At 51.5% G+C, this 17,490-nt stretch overlaps 1 protein-coding gene across 1 annotated transcript in view; it reads left to right on the top strand.

The window, feature by feature from the left end:
• Positions 1–17,490, top strand: part of tenm2b (teneurin transmembrane protein 2b) — a 187,044-nt gene that overhangs the window by 165,414 nt on the left and 4,140 nt on the right. Inside the window, 19 exon segments of the mRNA XM_076979759.1 lie at positions 174–369; positions 1,818–1,919; positions 2,863–3,057; positions 3,665–3,865; positions 4,181–4,366; positions 5,969–6,115; positions 8,091–8,301; positions 8,484–8,603; positions 8,843–9,104; positions 9,569–9,836; positions 10,245–10,388; positions 11,822–12,074; positions 12,226–12,246; positions 12,566–12,798; positions 13,527–13,681; positions 14,124–14,998; positions 15,399–15,574; positions 16,769–17,004; positions 17,154–17,450. Of these exon segments, the coding sequence (XP_076835874.1) occupies positions 174–369; positions 1,818–1,919; positions 2,863–3,057; positions 3,665–3,865; positions 4,181–4,366; positions 5,969–6,115; positions 8,091–8,301; positions 8,484–8,603; positions 8,843–9,104; positions 9,569–9,836; positions 10,245–10,388; positions 11,822–12,074; positions 12,226–12,246; positions 12,566–12,798; positions 13,527–13,681; positions 14,124–14,998; positions 15,399–15,574; positions 16,769–17,004; positions 17,154–17,450 (4,278 nt within the window).

Here is a 17,490-nt window from a genome sequence, read left to right as displayed (position 1 = left end):
TGTGTGTGTGTGTGTGTGTGTGTGTGTGTGTGTGTGTGTGTGTGTGTGTGTGTGAGCCTTTCACTGACTGTCTCTCTGCTCCTGCTGTCTGCACAAACCTTTTTTTTTATCTTGTTTTTACCTCCACCCATCCATCTAATTCTCCACCTTGCCCCTCCCCCCACCCCCACCAGTATGACTACATGGAGCGGCTGGACGGGAAGGAGAAGTGGAGTGTGGTGGAGTCTCCGCGGGAACGACGCAGCATCCAGACGGTGGTGCAGAACGAGGCCATCTTCGTGCAGTACCTGGACCCCGGCACCTGGCACCTGGCCTTCTACAACGACGGCAAGGAGAAGGAGCCCGTTTCCTTCAGCACCATGGCCCTGGGTACGGCCGCCGCTCGCCCCCTCCCCATCGCCACGCCCCCTCGTCATCGCCACGCCCCTCCTCACCACCTTGCTTTTCTACCCCATCGGGTTCAGTGGGGCATTTGGGTATATAAAGCCCTGGCTGTCTCTGTTGACTTTGTCAGAACAGAAGAGGCAGGGAAGTGTAATCAACCTGCCGAACGGGTGTGTTTTATACCAGCAGTAATAGAGATGCAGATGGAGAGGTGGGTAAGTACTTTTACAGAGTCCTGGGTTCCCGGTGCAGATGAGTGGTGTGTAATAGACTTGTGCTGCTCTTCCCAGCGTCTGCGCTGTGGTGGGAATGCAGAGCAGGGCTCTTAGCCGTAAACAAGCCCGGTTAAAGAGAACCGCTGATCCCCTCCATGTCTGTCTCTTCTCCTTAAGTCTGAGAAAGGCTGCTGACACACGCACACGCGCACTGCAGCCACATTCACTGGAGGCCTCCACAGCACATTTGACCGAATACACTTAATGCAGACGTTTACTGAATTAGCAAAAGCCTGAACCACGAAAATGAGGGACGCTTACCGAGCCTTACACTGTTAAAATATGCTTACGTATTAATAATGTTAAAACCAGCCTTAATACTGCTAACGGAACTACAGCGCTGATGTCGTTGGGTAACTGCTTTGATTCGATGATGATTTTAACATCGGTGTGGGTATTCCACCGAGCTACTGTTGCCGTGGTTCCTCCCACCCTTTGGGTCTGTTTGATCACTGCCCATGCTCCTGTCATGAACAGCCTGGCCTCTGCACTCTCCCCGATTTAAGCGGCGCTGCGTTACCCACAGGTGTTCGGTGTTGTGAAGTCTTGAGCCTCTTATCCCGCGGCGGTCTCATATCCCGCGGGCCGGGCAGGTTTGGCGCGGCTGCTGGGTCGCGGTACGGTTGTTTGGCAGAGCGCTGTTGGTCGGCTTATCTCTCGTGTGTTTCTGCTCTCTGCTTAATCCCACTGCTAAGGCCGTCCTGTCCCCGCTCCACTCTGCAGAAGAGCAGGCTCTCTTACGCAGCCACGCCCACTCCTCTGCTGGCTCCGCCCACATCACATCACACATACATAAAAAAAAATTCACTATACAAATAAAGCTGAAATGAATTGAATATTGAATATCCATCATAGGTCTACAAGCCGAACTTTTATTGTATCGTCTCCAGCATCTCAAACACTTACTGCATGGCCTCATTGTTGTACACGACTTGATTATCGATGCTAACATGTGTCTGGTTATTAATCCAAAGCCGTACGGAACCGTCTGTGTTGGCGTATTTACTGATGTATACACACACTTCATGACTGACTGTAATAAAATCTCTCCTGTTTCATATAGGATTCTGAACTCGGGGGGCCCCGCCCACATCTCCCCAGTCGTTAGTCACGCCGTGCCGTTAACACGCTCCATCCTTCTGTTCTGTCACTTCCCAGACTCCGTGCAAGAGTGCCCCCAGAATTGCCATGGCAACGGAGAGTGCATGTCAGGAGTGTGCCACTGCTTCCCCGGTTTCCACGGCATGGACTGCTCTAAAGGTGCGGCCTCCCCCTGGGTCCCTGCTCCGCCCCCCCCCACTCACGGCCCCCCTGCTGCGGCCGACGCTGTTAACCGCACATCACTGCCGGTCCTGCGTACAGTGTTTGAACAGCACATGAAACGGGTTTAAATACAGTATGAATCTCACATTGGTTCGTGATGCCAGATTTGAAAGCCACCCCAAACACCGCGCTGGAATAACGTTGTCTTAGGGGTGTAGCCGCGCGCCGCCTTAAACGCGAGCCTTGTCTGCTGAAAGCGAAATCAACCCGCTCACCCTTAAACCCGGAGTGAAGGAGATAAAGCTCGTGGCTTCAGAAGCAGCACTGTAGGTTTAAGCTAATGTTTAGCAGTTATAGCGCTAGCCATGCGGCGCTAGAGTAATCTTACTGAGTAATGGCACGGTCTCCCAGGAAGAATTGTTCAGGGAGGGGGGAGGGAGAGTTTGAGAGGGGGGGGGGACACGCCTGCTAACTGTAGGACACGGCTCACTCGACGGTATATCTGCCAGACCCTGCTACTCGCATTAATTTTAGATGAGTCATATTTGGCCAGTGCCGTGTCTGTGGGAGTTTCAGGGTGTGTGGTGAGGGACCGTGATGTCTGGGTCTGTGCTGCTGTGTGTTGTGGGACATTCAGTGTCCATTTTTAAATTTTTTTCTTCTTCTTCTTTTTTTTTTAACGTTTTCTTATCAACAGCCATAAACATTGATATTTATTACGACATGAATAATAAATATCTGCCCACCAGCAGCAGATGTGCTTGTTTTGCCTGCACTGTTTACCAACGCACAGCAGCTCTTCCTACTGTCCCCTGTTACCTCAGCCCTCCTTAATAAAAGTGTCTGTCCTCTCTGTCCCGCCTCCTCCTCCTCCTCCCCCGCCCGGGCCACGCCTCCTTCACCACCCCGCCCCGCCCCGCCCCCTTTTGGCGTTCGGCAGCCGCCTGCCCCGTGCTGTGCAGCGGCAATGGGCAGTACAGCAAGGGAGTGTGCATGTGCTACAGTGGCTGGAAGGGGCTGGAGTGTGACGTGCCCTCCGGCCAGTGTATCGACCCTGAGTGCAGTGGGCGGGGCTCTTGCAGCCTGGGCACCTGCACATGCACCGCCGGCTACCGTGGAGACAGCTGTGAGGAAGGTGAGGGCCCCACCTGCACACACACACACACACACACACACACACACACACACACACACACATTTCACACAGACCTATGCAGGACAGTGAAAATACTCCGATTTATAACCTTTGTTTCTCAGTAAGCACACATACACAAAAGCATGCACAGATAAACACTGACGCACTATTTCACATTTACTGCACTTTCACCAAATTCCCCCTCTTCCTCTGAGATTCTCAGTTTCCATATCTCCTCTGTATCAGTGACTCCACCAGGTACATACATCACAAGCACTACGAAGGGATTAAATTGGCCTTATTGATCTGGCTTTTAAAAGATTGGCCTGAAACTGACTCCCACTTACCGTACCGCTCGTGTGAGCCGATGCTCCTCTCTGCAAAACGAGAGATCCCAGAGGTGAGTTTAGAGGAGTGAAGTGAAAGAGGAGCGAGGGAGAGGAAGAGGAAGGAGCACAGGAGAGAGGAAGGAGCACAGGAGAGAGGCTGCACGCCGTCTTCCAATCATCACGGACGCTCGAAGCCCGTCACATCTACGTCGCTTTTCACCTTCTCTCTCTCTCTCTCTCTCTCTCTCTCTCTGTCACTCTCCGCGTCCTCCCTGTAGTGGACTGCCTGGACCCCACATGTTCGGGTCACGGTACGTGCGTAGCTGGTCAGTGTCACTGCAAGCCCGGCTGGGCAGGGTCCCTGTGCGACCTGCCCAGAGGCCAGTGTCCGGACCAGTGCCACGGCCACGGAGCGTACAGTGCAGACACGGGCCTCTGCACCTGTGAGCCCAACTGGATGGGTCCCGATTGTTCCACAGGTCAGTCTCCTTTCACAACAATGCTACGTGCTTTTTCGGTATGTTCATTTATTTATTTATTTTTTCATACATTCTCTTTATCTCTTCGTATTTTCTCTGATGAAATGCGCCTCGTTTCTCTTCATTATTAAATTTAAACGGTCAGCCCCCCTGATTCTGTTTCTCTTTGTCTTTCTCCTCTTGCCTTGTTTGTTCTCTCTCTCTTCCCTTCCCTCTCCTGAGAGAAAGCGTTCGTTTTACCTGACTGTTCTCTGACCCTGCTCCTCTCTCTCTCTCTCTCTCTCTCTCTCTCCCTCCCTCCCTCACTCCATGCAGAGGTGTGTTCTGCGGACTGCGGGAGCCACGGAGTGTGTGTTGGCGGTGTGTGTCACTGTGAGGAGGGCTGGGCAGGGACAGGATGTGACCAGAGGCTGTGTAGCCCACAGTGTGTGAAGCACGGCACCTGCAGGGACGGCAAGTGCCAGTGCGAACAAGGCTGGAACGGAGAACACTGCACCATCGGTAAACACACACACACACACACACACACACACACACACACACATTCAGCATCCTCACTGTGTATACATTGGGGCACTTTCTAAACAACATGAGTTGAGTGGTTTGATATTGTGCGTGTGCTGTGAGCATGAATTCTTCCACTCCTTCACCCTACGGACACGGTCCCAGCACACAAAGGCGTATGAAATCTCAACAGCATTGCTCATCTGAACTTGTTGATATTTGGAAGCTTTAAGTAAGCCTGGTATATTGCACATTCCAGCCCAGTGACTGTCCTCCTGTGAGCTGAATGGGGATCTTGGGTTGATTTAGTCGTTTTTATTGCAGAGGTTACATCTGTGAAGTTGTTCAGCCCTCAGACACGTACAACCTAGACTGCTTTTCTGTTTTATTTAGGAAGTTCAACATGGGGAAATAAAAAACAGTGTTTAAATTACAGTCACATCTGACCGATGAGACTCGGGTCAGATAGTAGGTAAATAAAACATCTGGGGTGGGGGTGGGGGGGAGAATCACTTGTTTTCCAGAGTCTGTTACTAATTCCAACACTCATAGAGCACCTGGGGTAAGCTTTATTTGTTTGTTAATGTTTTAAGTAGAAATCTCTTTAGTTACAATCCTACAAATCCCATCCAATCCTAGAATGCGCCATAATCCACAAAATCAGGGCCGTAAGCCTTTTCTCATCTCCACCCTGCTGGCTGCCGTGTGCGTGCGTCTGCGGGTCCGCACGCCTGTAAACGTGTGTGCACACGTGTGTGTGTGCATGCGTGCGAGTGCACGAGGGTGTGTGTGTGTGTGTGTACTCTGTGGTTAAGTGGTTGTATGGGCCGGCGTTATCAGTGTTTTGGGTCTGTGAACAAGGAAAATGGACAGATCGTGTTCCATGTCTGCTTGTGGATTCTGCAGTCCCCTTCTCAATAGGAATATTAATAGCCCTAGCCTACACTGCAAGAGTGCAACGTGGTTGGTTGAATACTAATATAAATAGGCTGCTTTGTTGGCTCAACACAAAACACGTGTGTGTGTGTGTGTGTGTGTGTGTGTGTGTGTGTGTGTGTGTGTGTGTGTGTGTGTGTGTGTGTGGGAGAATACCAATGAGTCCACTTTCTTCTCTGTGCCACCATTCTCATGTTGTTTAAAGACAATAACTGCTGGAGTGGGGCTCTGGTGGGACATGCTCAGAAATATTCCGTTTTAACAAGCTCTCCAGGCAAGTAGATTTTTCCAAAATAACTACAGTAAATGGCTTTTCAGCCAATAGAGGAAAAGTGTGGAACATTACAGGGTTTAAGATTTTACTGGGCTGTGAAAATTTGTGAAAGGTAGTGTTCTCATAGTGGGATATGTAAGGATATTAAACTCATCTAGAAGACTATGGACATGAAGCTTTCTCAGCATTGTGTGTGTGTGTGTGTGTGTGTGTGTGTGTGTGTGTGTGTGTGTGTTCGTTCAAGGTTATGTTGAATGTAATTAAGATGTTTGTAACATTTGGTTTGCTGTCTCCGGGGTGTCAGATTTAATCTGTTACAACTGAAAATCAAATCAAATCTCAAATCTGATCGACCTGTGCCCCGCCCCCATGTCACTCGTCTCTCACAGATGGGTGTCCAGGGCTGTGCAATGGGAACGGGCAGTGCATTATGGGGCAGAACAGCTGGCACTGCGAATGCCACACTGGCTGGAGGGGGCTGGGCTGCAGTGTTGCCATGGAGATCTCCTGCGACGACAACAAGGACAATGAAGGAGGTGAGAGAGGAGGAGGAGGAGGAGGAGGAGGAGGAGTGAGCGCAAATCAATTTCAGTCCACAATTAAGCCCGACCAAGGGAAGCCTGAGTTGGCCCAGCAGGGATCGTGCCTTTAGGGGAATTCGATCCATTTCAGGTTGCATAAGTGCTCACTTGTGTTAAAGCCATGAGACGAATCACCACAACCCATTTGAAAAACATCCATAGAAACTTCAGGGCACTGCATGTGAAATATCTACTAAACAAACCAGGGCAAACAACAGGATTTCCTCATAAAAACTTTCGCACCGCGGCGGAATGTGCCGGAAGGCCGTGCGTGAACGTCCGCGTGCGTGCAGCTCCGACACTCGCGCTCCTGGCCCCCGCCGGAGCCTCCGTGTCTTCCGCCAGGATGAAAGCCACGTGATTGTGTGGCCACGGCCCTCATTTCTCAATAGCCGGCATTATACTATCCACCATCTCTCTGCTCTGCCCTCTCTGTGCACCGCCATCCACTCTGAATGAATCAATGCCTCTCCTCCCTCCTCTTCAGCAAGCTCCTGATCTCTCATATATATATATATATATGAGAGAGAGAGAGAGAGAGAGAGGGAGAGAAAGAGAGAGAGAGAGAGAGAGTAAGAGCATTCTGGCATCGTATGGAGAGCCTCTCTCTTACTGGTGATTTATGGGGGGATCAGAAGGCTCTCTGAGTGGCTAGCATGAGCAGGGTAGGCCCTCATGTCTGTGGGCTGGGTGGTGTGGGGCCCGGAGATGCCGCGGGCTACAGCGATTATGTCACGGATGGATCAGGGTGTCGGGGTCGGTAGGGTTGCTCCCTCCTGATGCGGTTCCTACACCCTGGAGCTGCTGGATCCTTCTTTCTTTATAGCTTCCCCTCACCTACATAGTTTTCCCTTTCTCTTTTCATTTCTTTCCTTTTTATTTTATTTCAGTCTCTCTCTAGGTCACTCGTCCTTCTCTCCACAGGTGATTGCAGAAAAACTCGCCTGTCTCTTATTTTGTTAGGTGGCTGGCTGAGTGACAGAGGCAGACACTGTAGGAGCGGCGAGTCTTTAAATATCGCGGCCCCCTCCCTCACGGTGTCTGTCACCCTCCTGTCTCCCCACACACGCTCTCCCATGGCCTGATAAATCTGCCAGACATCCTCTCCGGAGCCACCGCACCTCTGACAGATAATACTGTTTGTTTTTTTTTTTGTGTGTGTGTGTGTTACATTTCCCCTCTCACACTCTCTCGCGTACACGCGCGCACACACACCCACACGCTCACTCCCACGTAGTAGCGTTCCCGCCTTTTATTCTCCATGTTTTCTTATTCTTGGCCATGGAGGCTTCACTTCACAGAAACAGTACGGATCAGAGGAGAGAGGCAGGGAGTACAAAAGCACGCAGAAGTTGTTGGTAATATTCGTTTGTTGTGCGGTACAGATCGGAGTGGGGGAGGGGTGGGGTGAGGTGGGGGGGGTGTGAAACGGCTCGATGTGCACAGCGAGCGAGAGGCAGAGGAAAGAGGAAAATCCCTCAGGGCTGTGAAAGATGTCCTCCATGACTTTGATGCAAGTTTGATAGAAATGTAATTAAAGAAAGGACGTAGGGAAGTAGGCTAGGAAAGAGAAAGAGAGACAAAGAGAATCTAAACTGGAACATAATTAGGGTTCGGCCATCTCTTCATTACTGTCAGCTGATCTCATTATGGCGATAGAAGTAAATAAATACACTTCCATGTTTCATTTGAGTGATGAAAAGAGTGTGTGTTCTGCAGGCTTTTTTTAATCATGTAATTTGGTTGTTACACTTCACATCAATGCGGTACAGTCCACAGAACCAATAGGGACTCTGTCAGAGTGTCAGGCAACTGCGACAGTAAAATGGCTTCAGAAGTTTAACCTTGAGAGGACAGGCTTAATGGGTTACAAGTCATTCCATTATGTCTGTAATATTGTATTAACACTAGCTGCTTTTCCTGCTTTTAGATGGCCTTGTTGACTGCATGGACCCAGACTGCTGCACCCAAAGCCCTTGTCTGACCAATCCGCTGTGCCGTGGGTCACGTGACCCACTGTTAATCATCCAGCAGAGCCAATCAGCTGGCCAGAAAGTTAGCTCCTTTTATGACAGAATCAAGGTCCTGGTGGGAAGAGACAGTACTCATGTCATTCCAGGGAGTAATCCATTTAATGGCAGGTAACTTATAAATATTATTACCTTCCAGGTGCATTTTAGATAATGATGCTAAATATTTGGTTTATGTAGTTTGGAAAATGAACCTCTTTCATGTCCGTTTTATTTTTTTTATATGTGTGTTGATTGTGTGTGTATTGTGTTTGTACCGATGTGTGTGTCCATGTGTGTGTCCACGTGTGCAGCCTGGCATCTCTAATTCGTGGGCAGGTCGTAACAGCTGATGGAACTCCGCTGGTGGGGGTCAACGTGAGCTTTGTGAAGTACCCACATTATGGCTACACCATGACGCGTCAAGACGGAACGTGGGTGTCCACCGTTTCCAGGACATGTGTCCAGTTTTTTTTAAATATGACTTCATTTAGTTAAAGAACAACAATTTAGATTTAACAATTTAATGTATTATTTGACATTTTCTGTGTAGAGGCTGTTCTTGCTCCATCAGTAAGAACCATAAATTGTCTGAAGCAGGAACAACGCGTCCCGCGTGTCCCCGTCTCTGCCGTCTCACGTGTGTGGCTCTCTGCGTGTCCCTGTGTTACAGGTTTGACCTGGTGGCCAACGGCGGCGTGGCCGTGACTCTGCGCTTCGAGCGCGCCCCCTTCCTGAGCCAGGAGCGCACCGTGTGGTTGCCGTGGAACCGTTTCTACGCCATGGACACGCTGGTGCTCCGCACGGAGGAGAACACCATCCCGGGCTGCGACCTGAGCGTGTCCATCAGGCCCGACCCCACCGTGGTCCCCTCACCCCTCTCCTCCTTCTTCAGCTCCAACCCGGCCGACAGACACATCATTCCGGAGAGTCAGGTGCGCGGGAAAAGCTCGTGCTAACCGCGTTGCGTTAGCCGGCCGTTAGCCGATGCCATCGCTTACAGAGACACAGTTTACATATTTTACAGCTGTTTTTGGGGGGGTCCAAGTGTGGAAAACCAATTGCTCCGTCTTTAGAGCGCGTACGAGCGATTCCGTAGGTGTTGTAGACGCTCGCCTTTATGCAACATGTCTAATTGCCTGGAAGCTGCTTGGTCTCTCCGCCTTTCCTGTCTTTGTGCGAGCGATTTGCTTTGAAGACCTGCACAAAGCTGGAGGCTTCTCATAATGGCGAGATGATGCACTCTGCCTGCCTCTGCCATGTTTCATTTGTTTTACGCGATGTGACTGCGTTATGCGGTCGGCTGTGGTCCCCCGTTATGGACCGGTGCCGGAGAGAGAGGAGCGTTCAGCGAAGGGTTTAATACGTTATTCCAGCTTCTTCTTGGTCTCCTTCTCAGGTTCTCCATGAACAGGTCGAGATCCCGGGAAGCAGCCTGAGCCTTTGCTACTTGAGCTCCCGGGCGTCCGGCTACCGTGCGCTGCTCAAGGTCATCATGACCCCGGTAGTGGTACCTCTCAGCCTGGCCAAGGTGCACCTAATGGTGGCCGTGGAGGGCCACCTCTTCCAGAAGTGGTTCCACGCCTCGCCCAACCTGGCCTACACCTACATCTGGGACAAGACGGACGCCTACGGCCAGAGAGTCTACGGCCTGGCAGAAGCTGTGGGTGAGTGCGAGGAACCCCTTCAGCCTGGAGCACGTCCAGGCAGACATCCATATCCTAATGACGCAGGAGCATCTCATAAGTAGACACTTGATGATAGCTGAGCTTATATTGCCGCGTAGTGTCATCGTAGAAACGCATTAGATGTTCGAGTGTGTCTAAAGAAAAGTCTGCAGCTTGGAAAAGTTCCCAGGCAGCTCTGGAACGTCTGTTCTGTGAAATACTGTAAAGCGCTGTGAATATGGCCACATATAGCTTTCAAGATAATAAAGATTCTGCGTCTCTCCTTCATGAACGCTTCCTGGAGCTCTGCTTTTCTTGATAGAGAAGTCAATAAGTTGCCTAGTTCTTGATCAGTGCTGAATCTGAAGTGTGTGTGTACGTGCGTGTGCGTGTGCGTGCGTGCTGTAGTGTCTGTAGGGTATGAGTATGAAACGTGCCCCACTCAGATCCTCTGGGAAAAGAGGACGGCTGTGCTGCAGGGTTATGAACTCAGCCCCTCCAACCTGGGAGGATGGTCTCTGGACAAACACCACACCCTCAACGTCCGCCATGGTGAGACGTGTGCACACACACACACAACTGCACGCACATACGCACAAATATTGACTGACTTAATAGATTGATGGTAACTCATACTCGTGTTGCTTGAGCATGTACATGCACACACACACACACACACACACACATAAATATTGACAGACTTAATACATTAATGATACTCTCTATGTTTTCAGACACTCAAATAATCCTCTGAACATGATAAGTGCAAATATGGCTGTCCTTTAATCTCGAAGATATTAAGTATCACTTGATCACCTCCCATATGTAATCACGGCTTTAATAGCGTGCGATGATGCGTGCAGAGCGCGCACAGATGTGAACCGTGGGCTGGATCGTATCGCTTAACGAATAAAGGGGCCATGATCAAAGTGGGTCTCATGGTGGTGCTACCTTACACACACACACACACACACACACACACCTGCGCCAACAAACACAACATTCACACTCATGCTTACTCACACCGCACCACTGACAGCATCTGAGACTGTGGTTATTGCTCAGATAACCTGAAAGGAACTGTGATGTATGTGCTACTTACATCAGCCTAACACCATCAACCACAACCTGGTAGCCGTTACGAGTTACGACCCAGGCCGAAAACGTCTAGACATAGTAATCATCGTAAAGTGAAACTGGTTCCAGTGGAAGTGCTCCTCTTTTGCACTGGGCCCACTACGCATCTGCCCGCTGCCACGCCTTGTTCAGTGCATGGCGCTCAGAACGGCGGGCGGCTGGAGGACGGTGTGGTCCGCGAGGCAGCATCAGCGGAACCGTATGCAGCTCGGGCTCTGCCTTGTTTACAGCCTTCATTGCACGACACAGCTGCTGACCTGACCTGTCTGGAGATCTGCGGTCCCGCCATAGTCATTCTAGCTGACAACTCAGTGTAGGCTCCGCACAACATTCATCTTCATTATGAGCTTCTGATGGTGAAACAAAGACGAAGCAGCCCGTCTCCAGCGCCGTTATTTACACCTGGCAAGTGGATATTAAAGAGTGTGTAAAAGAATAAAACAACAGAATAAAACAAAAGAAGAAAACAAAAGAATAAAACAAAAGAATGTTGCTGTTGACGGCAACATGAGCCATTGTCTCCCCGTCCGCCTGTCTGTCCATCTCTCTCTCTCTCTCTCTCTCTCTCTCTCTCTCTCTCTCTCTCTCTCTCTCTCTCTCTCTCTCTCTCTCTCTCTCTCTCTCTCTCTCTCCATCTGTTTCTCTGTCCATCTCCCTTTCCATGTCTCTCTCTCGATCTATCTCTATATCTGTCCATCTCTGTCTTTCCATGTCTCACTCTATCTCTGTCTTGGTCTCTCCCCTTCCGTCTCACTCTCTCTCCCTCTCCTCTCTCTCTCTCTCTCTCTCTCTCTCTCTCTCTCTCTCTCTCTCTCTCTCTCTCTCTCTCTCTCTCTCTCATGTCTCAGGTATCCTGCACAAGGGCAGTGGGGAGAACGTGTTCATTTCGGAGCAGCAGCCCCCGGTCATCACCACGGTGGTGGGGAACGGACGGAGACGCAGCATCTCCTGCCCCAGCTGCAGCGGCCTGGCCGAGGGCAACAAGCTGCTGGCGCCGGTGGCGTTGGCGTGCGACGGCGAGGGCAGCCTCTACGTGGGCGACCTCAACTTCATCAGGAGGGTGTACCCCTCCCTCAACACCACCGCCGTCCTTGAGCTTCGGTGAGCCCCCCCCCCCCCACAGGCTTTGGGAGTGAAACAAATGTCTGTGGCCCTTCCTGCCTCGTTTGGGTGTGTTTTTAAAAGTGTGTTGGGTGTGTGTGTGTGTGTGTGTTTTCTTTCTCTCCTCTCTGCTCTTTCTTTCGCAATGAAGGAATAAAGATTTGAGACACAGGTGAGCAAGAGCATGAATCTTTCCATTACTGAAAGTGATGTTTAGTGTTATGGTTAGCAGTGTTTAACGGTGAGTCTTTTATTCTAGGGCTGCCGTCATATTTACAGTGGAAGGACTTGTCATTCCGCGTCCCTCCCTGTGCATTTTACTCACTTTTTCTCCATTTTCGCGGATATTGAAGTGGTCTCTTATTTTAGAAGTCTCATTACTCTGCTGAGATGAGCTCTTTGCGTTTCATCATGCTCACCAAGGTGACGGTGCATTTGGCCCCCGAGAATATTATTAAGACAAATTTCTCCCCTTTCGCTTATTTCCATAGCAACAGCCCGAGCCATAAGTACTACCTGGCGGCAGATCCGGTCTCGGGCGCTCTGTTTCTGTCCGACACCAACTCCCGGCAGATCTTCCGTGTGCGCTCGCTGAGCGGGGTGCGCCCCCTGCTGGACAACGCGCAGGTGGTGGCGGGCACAGGGGAGCAGTGCGTGCCCTTCGACGAGGCCCGCTGTGGGGACGGAGGAAAGGCCGTGGAGGCCACCCTGATGAGCCCGAGAGGTGAGGCCACACCCATCTGCGCTTCAGCCGTTTGATTGGTTGCGGAAGCACCGCGGGTCCCGGTAGCGTCTCCGGCGCTTAATCGTCACGCCGACACGGCACGTCGGGTATGATGTGACCGAGCTGGAAGCATCCAGTCTCCGGCCATCACCCGATAACGTTTCCGATGCCACTAAGTGGCACCGAGGCTAAAGAAAGTTGGCAGGGTTTGTCGAGCGTTCTTCTCAGGCCCACGCAGTCTCCTTCCTGGAGCAGAACCCCCGCTGACACGATCGATACGACAGTGTGACAAGCGGCGGCTGAGAAGCACGGCTCCTGTCTGCTCCCCAGACCAGGCCCCGACACACAGGGCACTAATTATCCTTTTTTTTTCCAAAAAGTACAGGTACAGGTTGAGGTACATTGCATTAGTGGAGTGAGCCGTGATGGCTCAGACTGTGATAGGCTTTCAGTGGAGCGGTGTGTAGGGAGCAGGTGGAGGACTCCGAGTCGTGGAGTTAGGTCTCATGTGCGGTGTTTGATGTCGCCCTTCTTGCTCTTTGGCATGAAATCTCGGCGTCATGTTTACGCTCGGCGAGACAGGGACGCAGATCTCTGGCTCCTGCTGGCGTTCTCGCGATCCTGCTGAACCTTCCTCTGCTGTAACCTGGGAGCAGGACTGATCTTGCTGTCGAGGGTGAGATGTTCGAGCCAGTCTCGCTGCTGATCCACCTCTGTAACCTCCGCAGGCGTTGCGGTGGATAAGAATGGGCTCATGTACTTTGTGGACGCCACCATGATCCGAAAGGTAGATCAGAATGGCATCATCTCCACTCTGATCAAGACCAACGACCTGACTGCGGTCCGCCCCCTCAGCTGTGACTCCAGCATGGACGTCAGCCAGGTCAGATCAGCTCGTTTCTCTTGACTGTCTCTCTCGACTGTCTCTCTTGACTGTCTCTCTGTGTCCTTAGCCTCCCCGCTGTCTCCGTTCTGCACTTTTCGTTCTCGGTATTCTATATATCTTATATGTCTCCCTACCCTTCATATTCACCAGATGTTTGTCTAGTTCTGTCTGTCTGTCTCTCTCTCTCTCTCTCTCTTTCTCTTTCTAATTCCATTTCTTGTGCATAAGACATGAAGCCAGGAAAAATATGAATTATCCATGGCCCAGATGTTTGGAGATCTGGGTCTTCTTGAAGAGACTGACAGTCACTGATTCATATTCCCTTTGCTTTTCATCTTCCTTCTTGCAAAGAGAAGAATTAGGCCGTCACCATAATATTAGCACTAGAATCGACCCGTGGCGTTGACGGAGAGTTCTCCCCCGCTGCGTCTGTGTGCAGGTGCGTCTGGAGTGGCCCACGGACCTGGCCGTCAACCCCATGGACAACTCGCTCTACGTGCTGGAGAACAACGTGATCTTACGCATCACGGAGAACCACCAGGTGAGCATCATCGCGGGGCGGCCCATGCACTGCCAGGTCCCGGGCATCGACTACTCGCTCAGCCGCCTGGCCATCCACTCCGCTCTGGAGAGCGCCACGGCCATCGCCATCTCGCACGCGGGCGTGCTGTACATCGCCGAGACGGACGAGAAGCGCATCAACCGCGTGCGGCAGGTGAGCGCGGGCGGCGAGATCTCGCTGCTGGCCGGGGCCGCGTCCGAGTGCGACTGCAAGAACGACGTCAACTGCAACTGCTTCGCGGGCGACGACGGCTACGCGGGCGATGCCAGCCTCAACTCGCCCGCCTCGCTGGCCGTGGCGCCCGACGGCACGCTCTACGTGGCCGACCTCAACAACATCCGCGTGCGCGCCATCCGCAGCAACCGGCCCAACGCCACCGCCGCCGGCCACTACGAGGTGGGCTCGTCCCTGGACCAGGAGCTGTACGTGTTCGGCGAGGACGGGCTGCACCGGCAGACGGTCAGCCTCGTCACGGGCCTGCCGCTCTACAACTTCAGCTACGGCATGGACGGCGAGCTGGCCTCCGTCACGGACAGCGCCAACAACACGCTGAAGGTCCGCAGGGAGGCGGGCGGCGCCGTGCGGCTCGTGCTGCTGCCCGAGAACCAGGTGGTCACCCTGGGGGTGGACGCGTCCGGCAGCCTGCGCTCGGTCTCCGCCCTCAACCAGGAGGTGGCGCTGCTCAGCTACGCAGCCGGCACAGAACTCCTAGCCTCCAAAGCTGATGAGACCGGCTGGACCAACTTCTATGAGTGAGTATAGGGGGGTGACAGTAAGGACACTGATTAGTATTCCAAACACATTTTACTCTTGGAGCGGTTTTAAAGCATTATACATTTCCATATTTCACTCTTGCAGTAGAGGTTCTCCTGGTCGGGCTCGGCTCTTTCATCAGTGCTGCTCCATCCTTTAGAACAGCGCCCTCTAGTGTTTAGATGACAGTACTGCTCTCACATGTCTCATCTTCAACAGCCAATTTTCAAAAACACAGAAAAAGAGCAAAAGTTGTTGATGTTTTGAAAAATTGGATTAGTAGCAATTGCTGAAGAGACTCTGGTTATTTGAGACTGAACCCTACTGGAATATGTCCCTCTGATTACAACAGAACATTCCTGGTTCAGATTTGGTTTGAGATCCGCCCCGTGTTTCCAGGTATGACGGCGAGGGTCGTCTGAGCAACGTCTCCTATCCCACCGGCGTGGTGACCAGCCTACGGCGGGAGATAGAGCAGTCCATCAACATCGACATGGAGAGCTCCAACAGAGATGATGACGTCACTGTCATCACCAACCTGTCCTCAGTGGAGGCATCCTATACTGTAGTTCAAGGTACAGTCTCACACACACACACACACACACACACACAAATCCATCACCATAGTATTAGCTCTAGAAATTACCCATCAAGTTTGAGGTTAGCTTCTCTTCTGCTATGGTCAACAACACATTTGTTGTTGTTGTTTTTACCTTGTCAAAAGTCTACCTCATCAGTCATATATATGTTATATTTCTGTAACTCTGTTTATGTACTAAGAATTTTCACAGTAATCCAAAAAGAAATGTTTTTGCCCTTAAAAAAATGTGTGCTGAAAAGTTAGACTCTAATTTTCAGTTTTTCTGCATACTCAGGAAATTTTTGTCCTGACATAAACCAAGCCCCACTCACACACACACATACACACACACACACACACACACACGCATACAAATAAACGTCTATTACTGCTGTCCCGTTCTCATAACCCATCATGTGCACATGCTTTAGCAGATTACCAGTGTAAATAGGCAGACAAATACTTGTCCTGTCAGACCCAGGGTGTGTGTGTGTGTGTGTATTTGTGTGTGTGTGTGCACACGGGTGTATATATGTGCTTGCCCACACACCCATAAGCACGGCTGTACATATCTGCAGTCTAACTGAGCTGTGAAAACACCAGTTTATGACTTATACTGGCTCCCATTAGGGCCCTGAGGAGCACATGGTGATGGAAGCCTCAGACTGTCCCCTTCATTTCCCTCTGCCAGGTCTTTTACTATAATTAGGTCTTTTACCGTAACACTCTGGCCGTGCCACCTTTTGTTACGTACTCAAGGAAAATGAGTTTGAAAGCTTTTCCAAGCTGCCCTTCGGATGCCCGGCGCTTGTTAGCTAAGATGTGAAATGGCAAATGCACTTAGAACTTCCTGATGACTTCTGGATGCGCAGATGACTGCATTTCCCAGGTGCATGTGTGGAGAGCAACACCTGATGTGATTACATCATGTAAATGGAACCGTAGGCAATCATGCCGCTCTTAGCCCAAACCAAAGCTCTTCATTCCTCTGCAATCATTTCAGCCCCTTTTTAGCACACACACACACACACACACACACACACACACACACACACACACACACATCCTGGCTGCATTTTCCTCTAATGTGCAATATGCAGTTGGTTCAGACCTAAAGCCAAAAGTCAAATAAAACCAGGCTGTCTTCCTTGTTCCTGCTATAAGTCTCCCCCAATGCCTCAATGTACAGACCAGGTTCGGAACAGCTACCAGATGTACCACAACGGCACCCTGCGCGTCTCCTACGCCAACGGTATGGGCATCAGCTTCCACACGGAGCCGCACGTCCTGGCCGGCTCGGTCAGCCCCACCATCGGGAGGCGCAACATCTCCCTGCCGACGGACAGTGGCCTCAACTCCATCGAGTGGCGGATGAGGAAGGAGCTGACCAAGGGCAAGGTCACCGTGTTCGGGAGGAAACTGCGCGTGAGTGTGATCTCTCCCACATCCCTTTCACCGTTCGGAAGCTGATCGTGCCTTATATCACCCTGAGGTTTTACAGGTGTACTATTACACACCCGTATCCCGGCGTCCGCAAATACAAGCGATGACGCACGGCTGTTAAATTCCCACAGGCCCACGGCAGGAACCTGCTCTCCATCGATTACGACCGCAACACCAGGACGGAGAAGGTGTACGATGACCACCGCAAGTTCACGTTGCGCATCATCTACGACGCGCAGGGCCGGCCGGCCACCTGGCTGCCGAGTAGCAGTCTGGCCCTGGTCAACGTGTCCTACTCGCCCTCCGGACACCTGCTGGGCCTGCAGAGGGGCAGCATGAGCGAGAAGAGCGAGCTGGACGCCTTCGGCCGCGTCCTGTCCCGCACCTTCGTGGACGGGAAGGTGTGGACCTTCAGCTACCCGGAAAAGGTGATTTGCGCTCGGGGTCCGTCGACTGGGGGGTTTAGGG

This window comes from Brachyhypopomus gauderio, chromosome 18 (genome assembly GCF_052324685.1).
Source record: "Brachyhypopomus gauderio isolate BG-103 chromosome 18, BGAUD_0.2, whole genome shotgun sequence".
Classification (NCBI taxonomy): Eukaryota; Metazoa; Chordata; class Actinopteri; order Gymnotiformes; family Hypopomidae; genus Brachyhypopomus; species Brachyhypopomus gauderio.
Note: the sequence above shows the minus strand (reverse complement) of the source record. Positions and strands in the feature narration are given on the sequence as shown.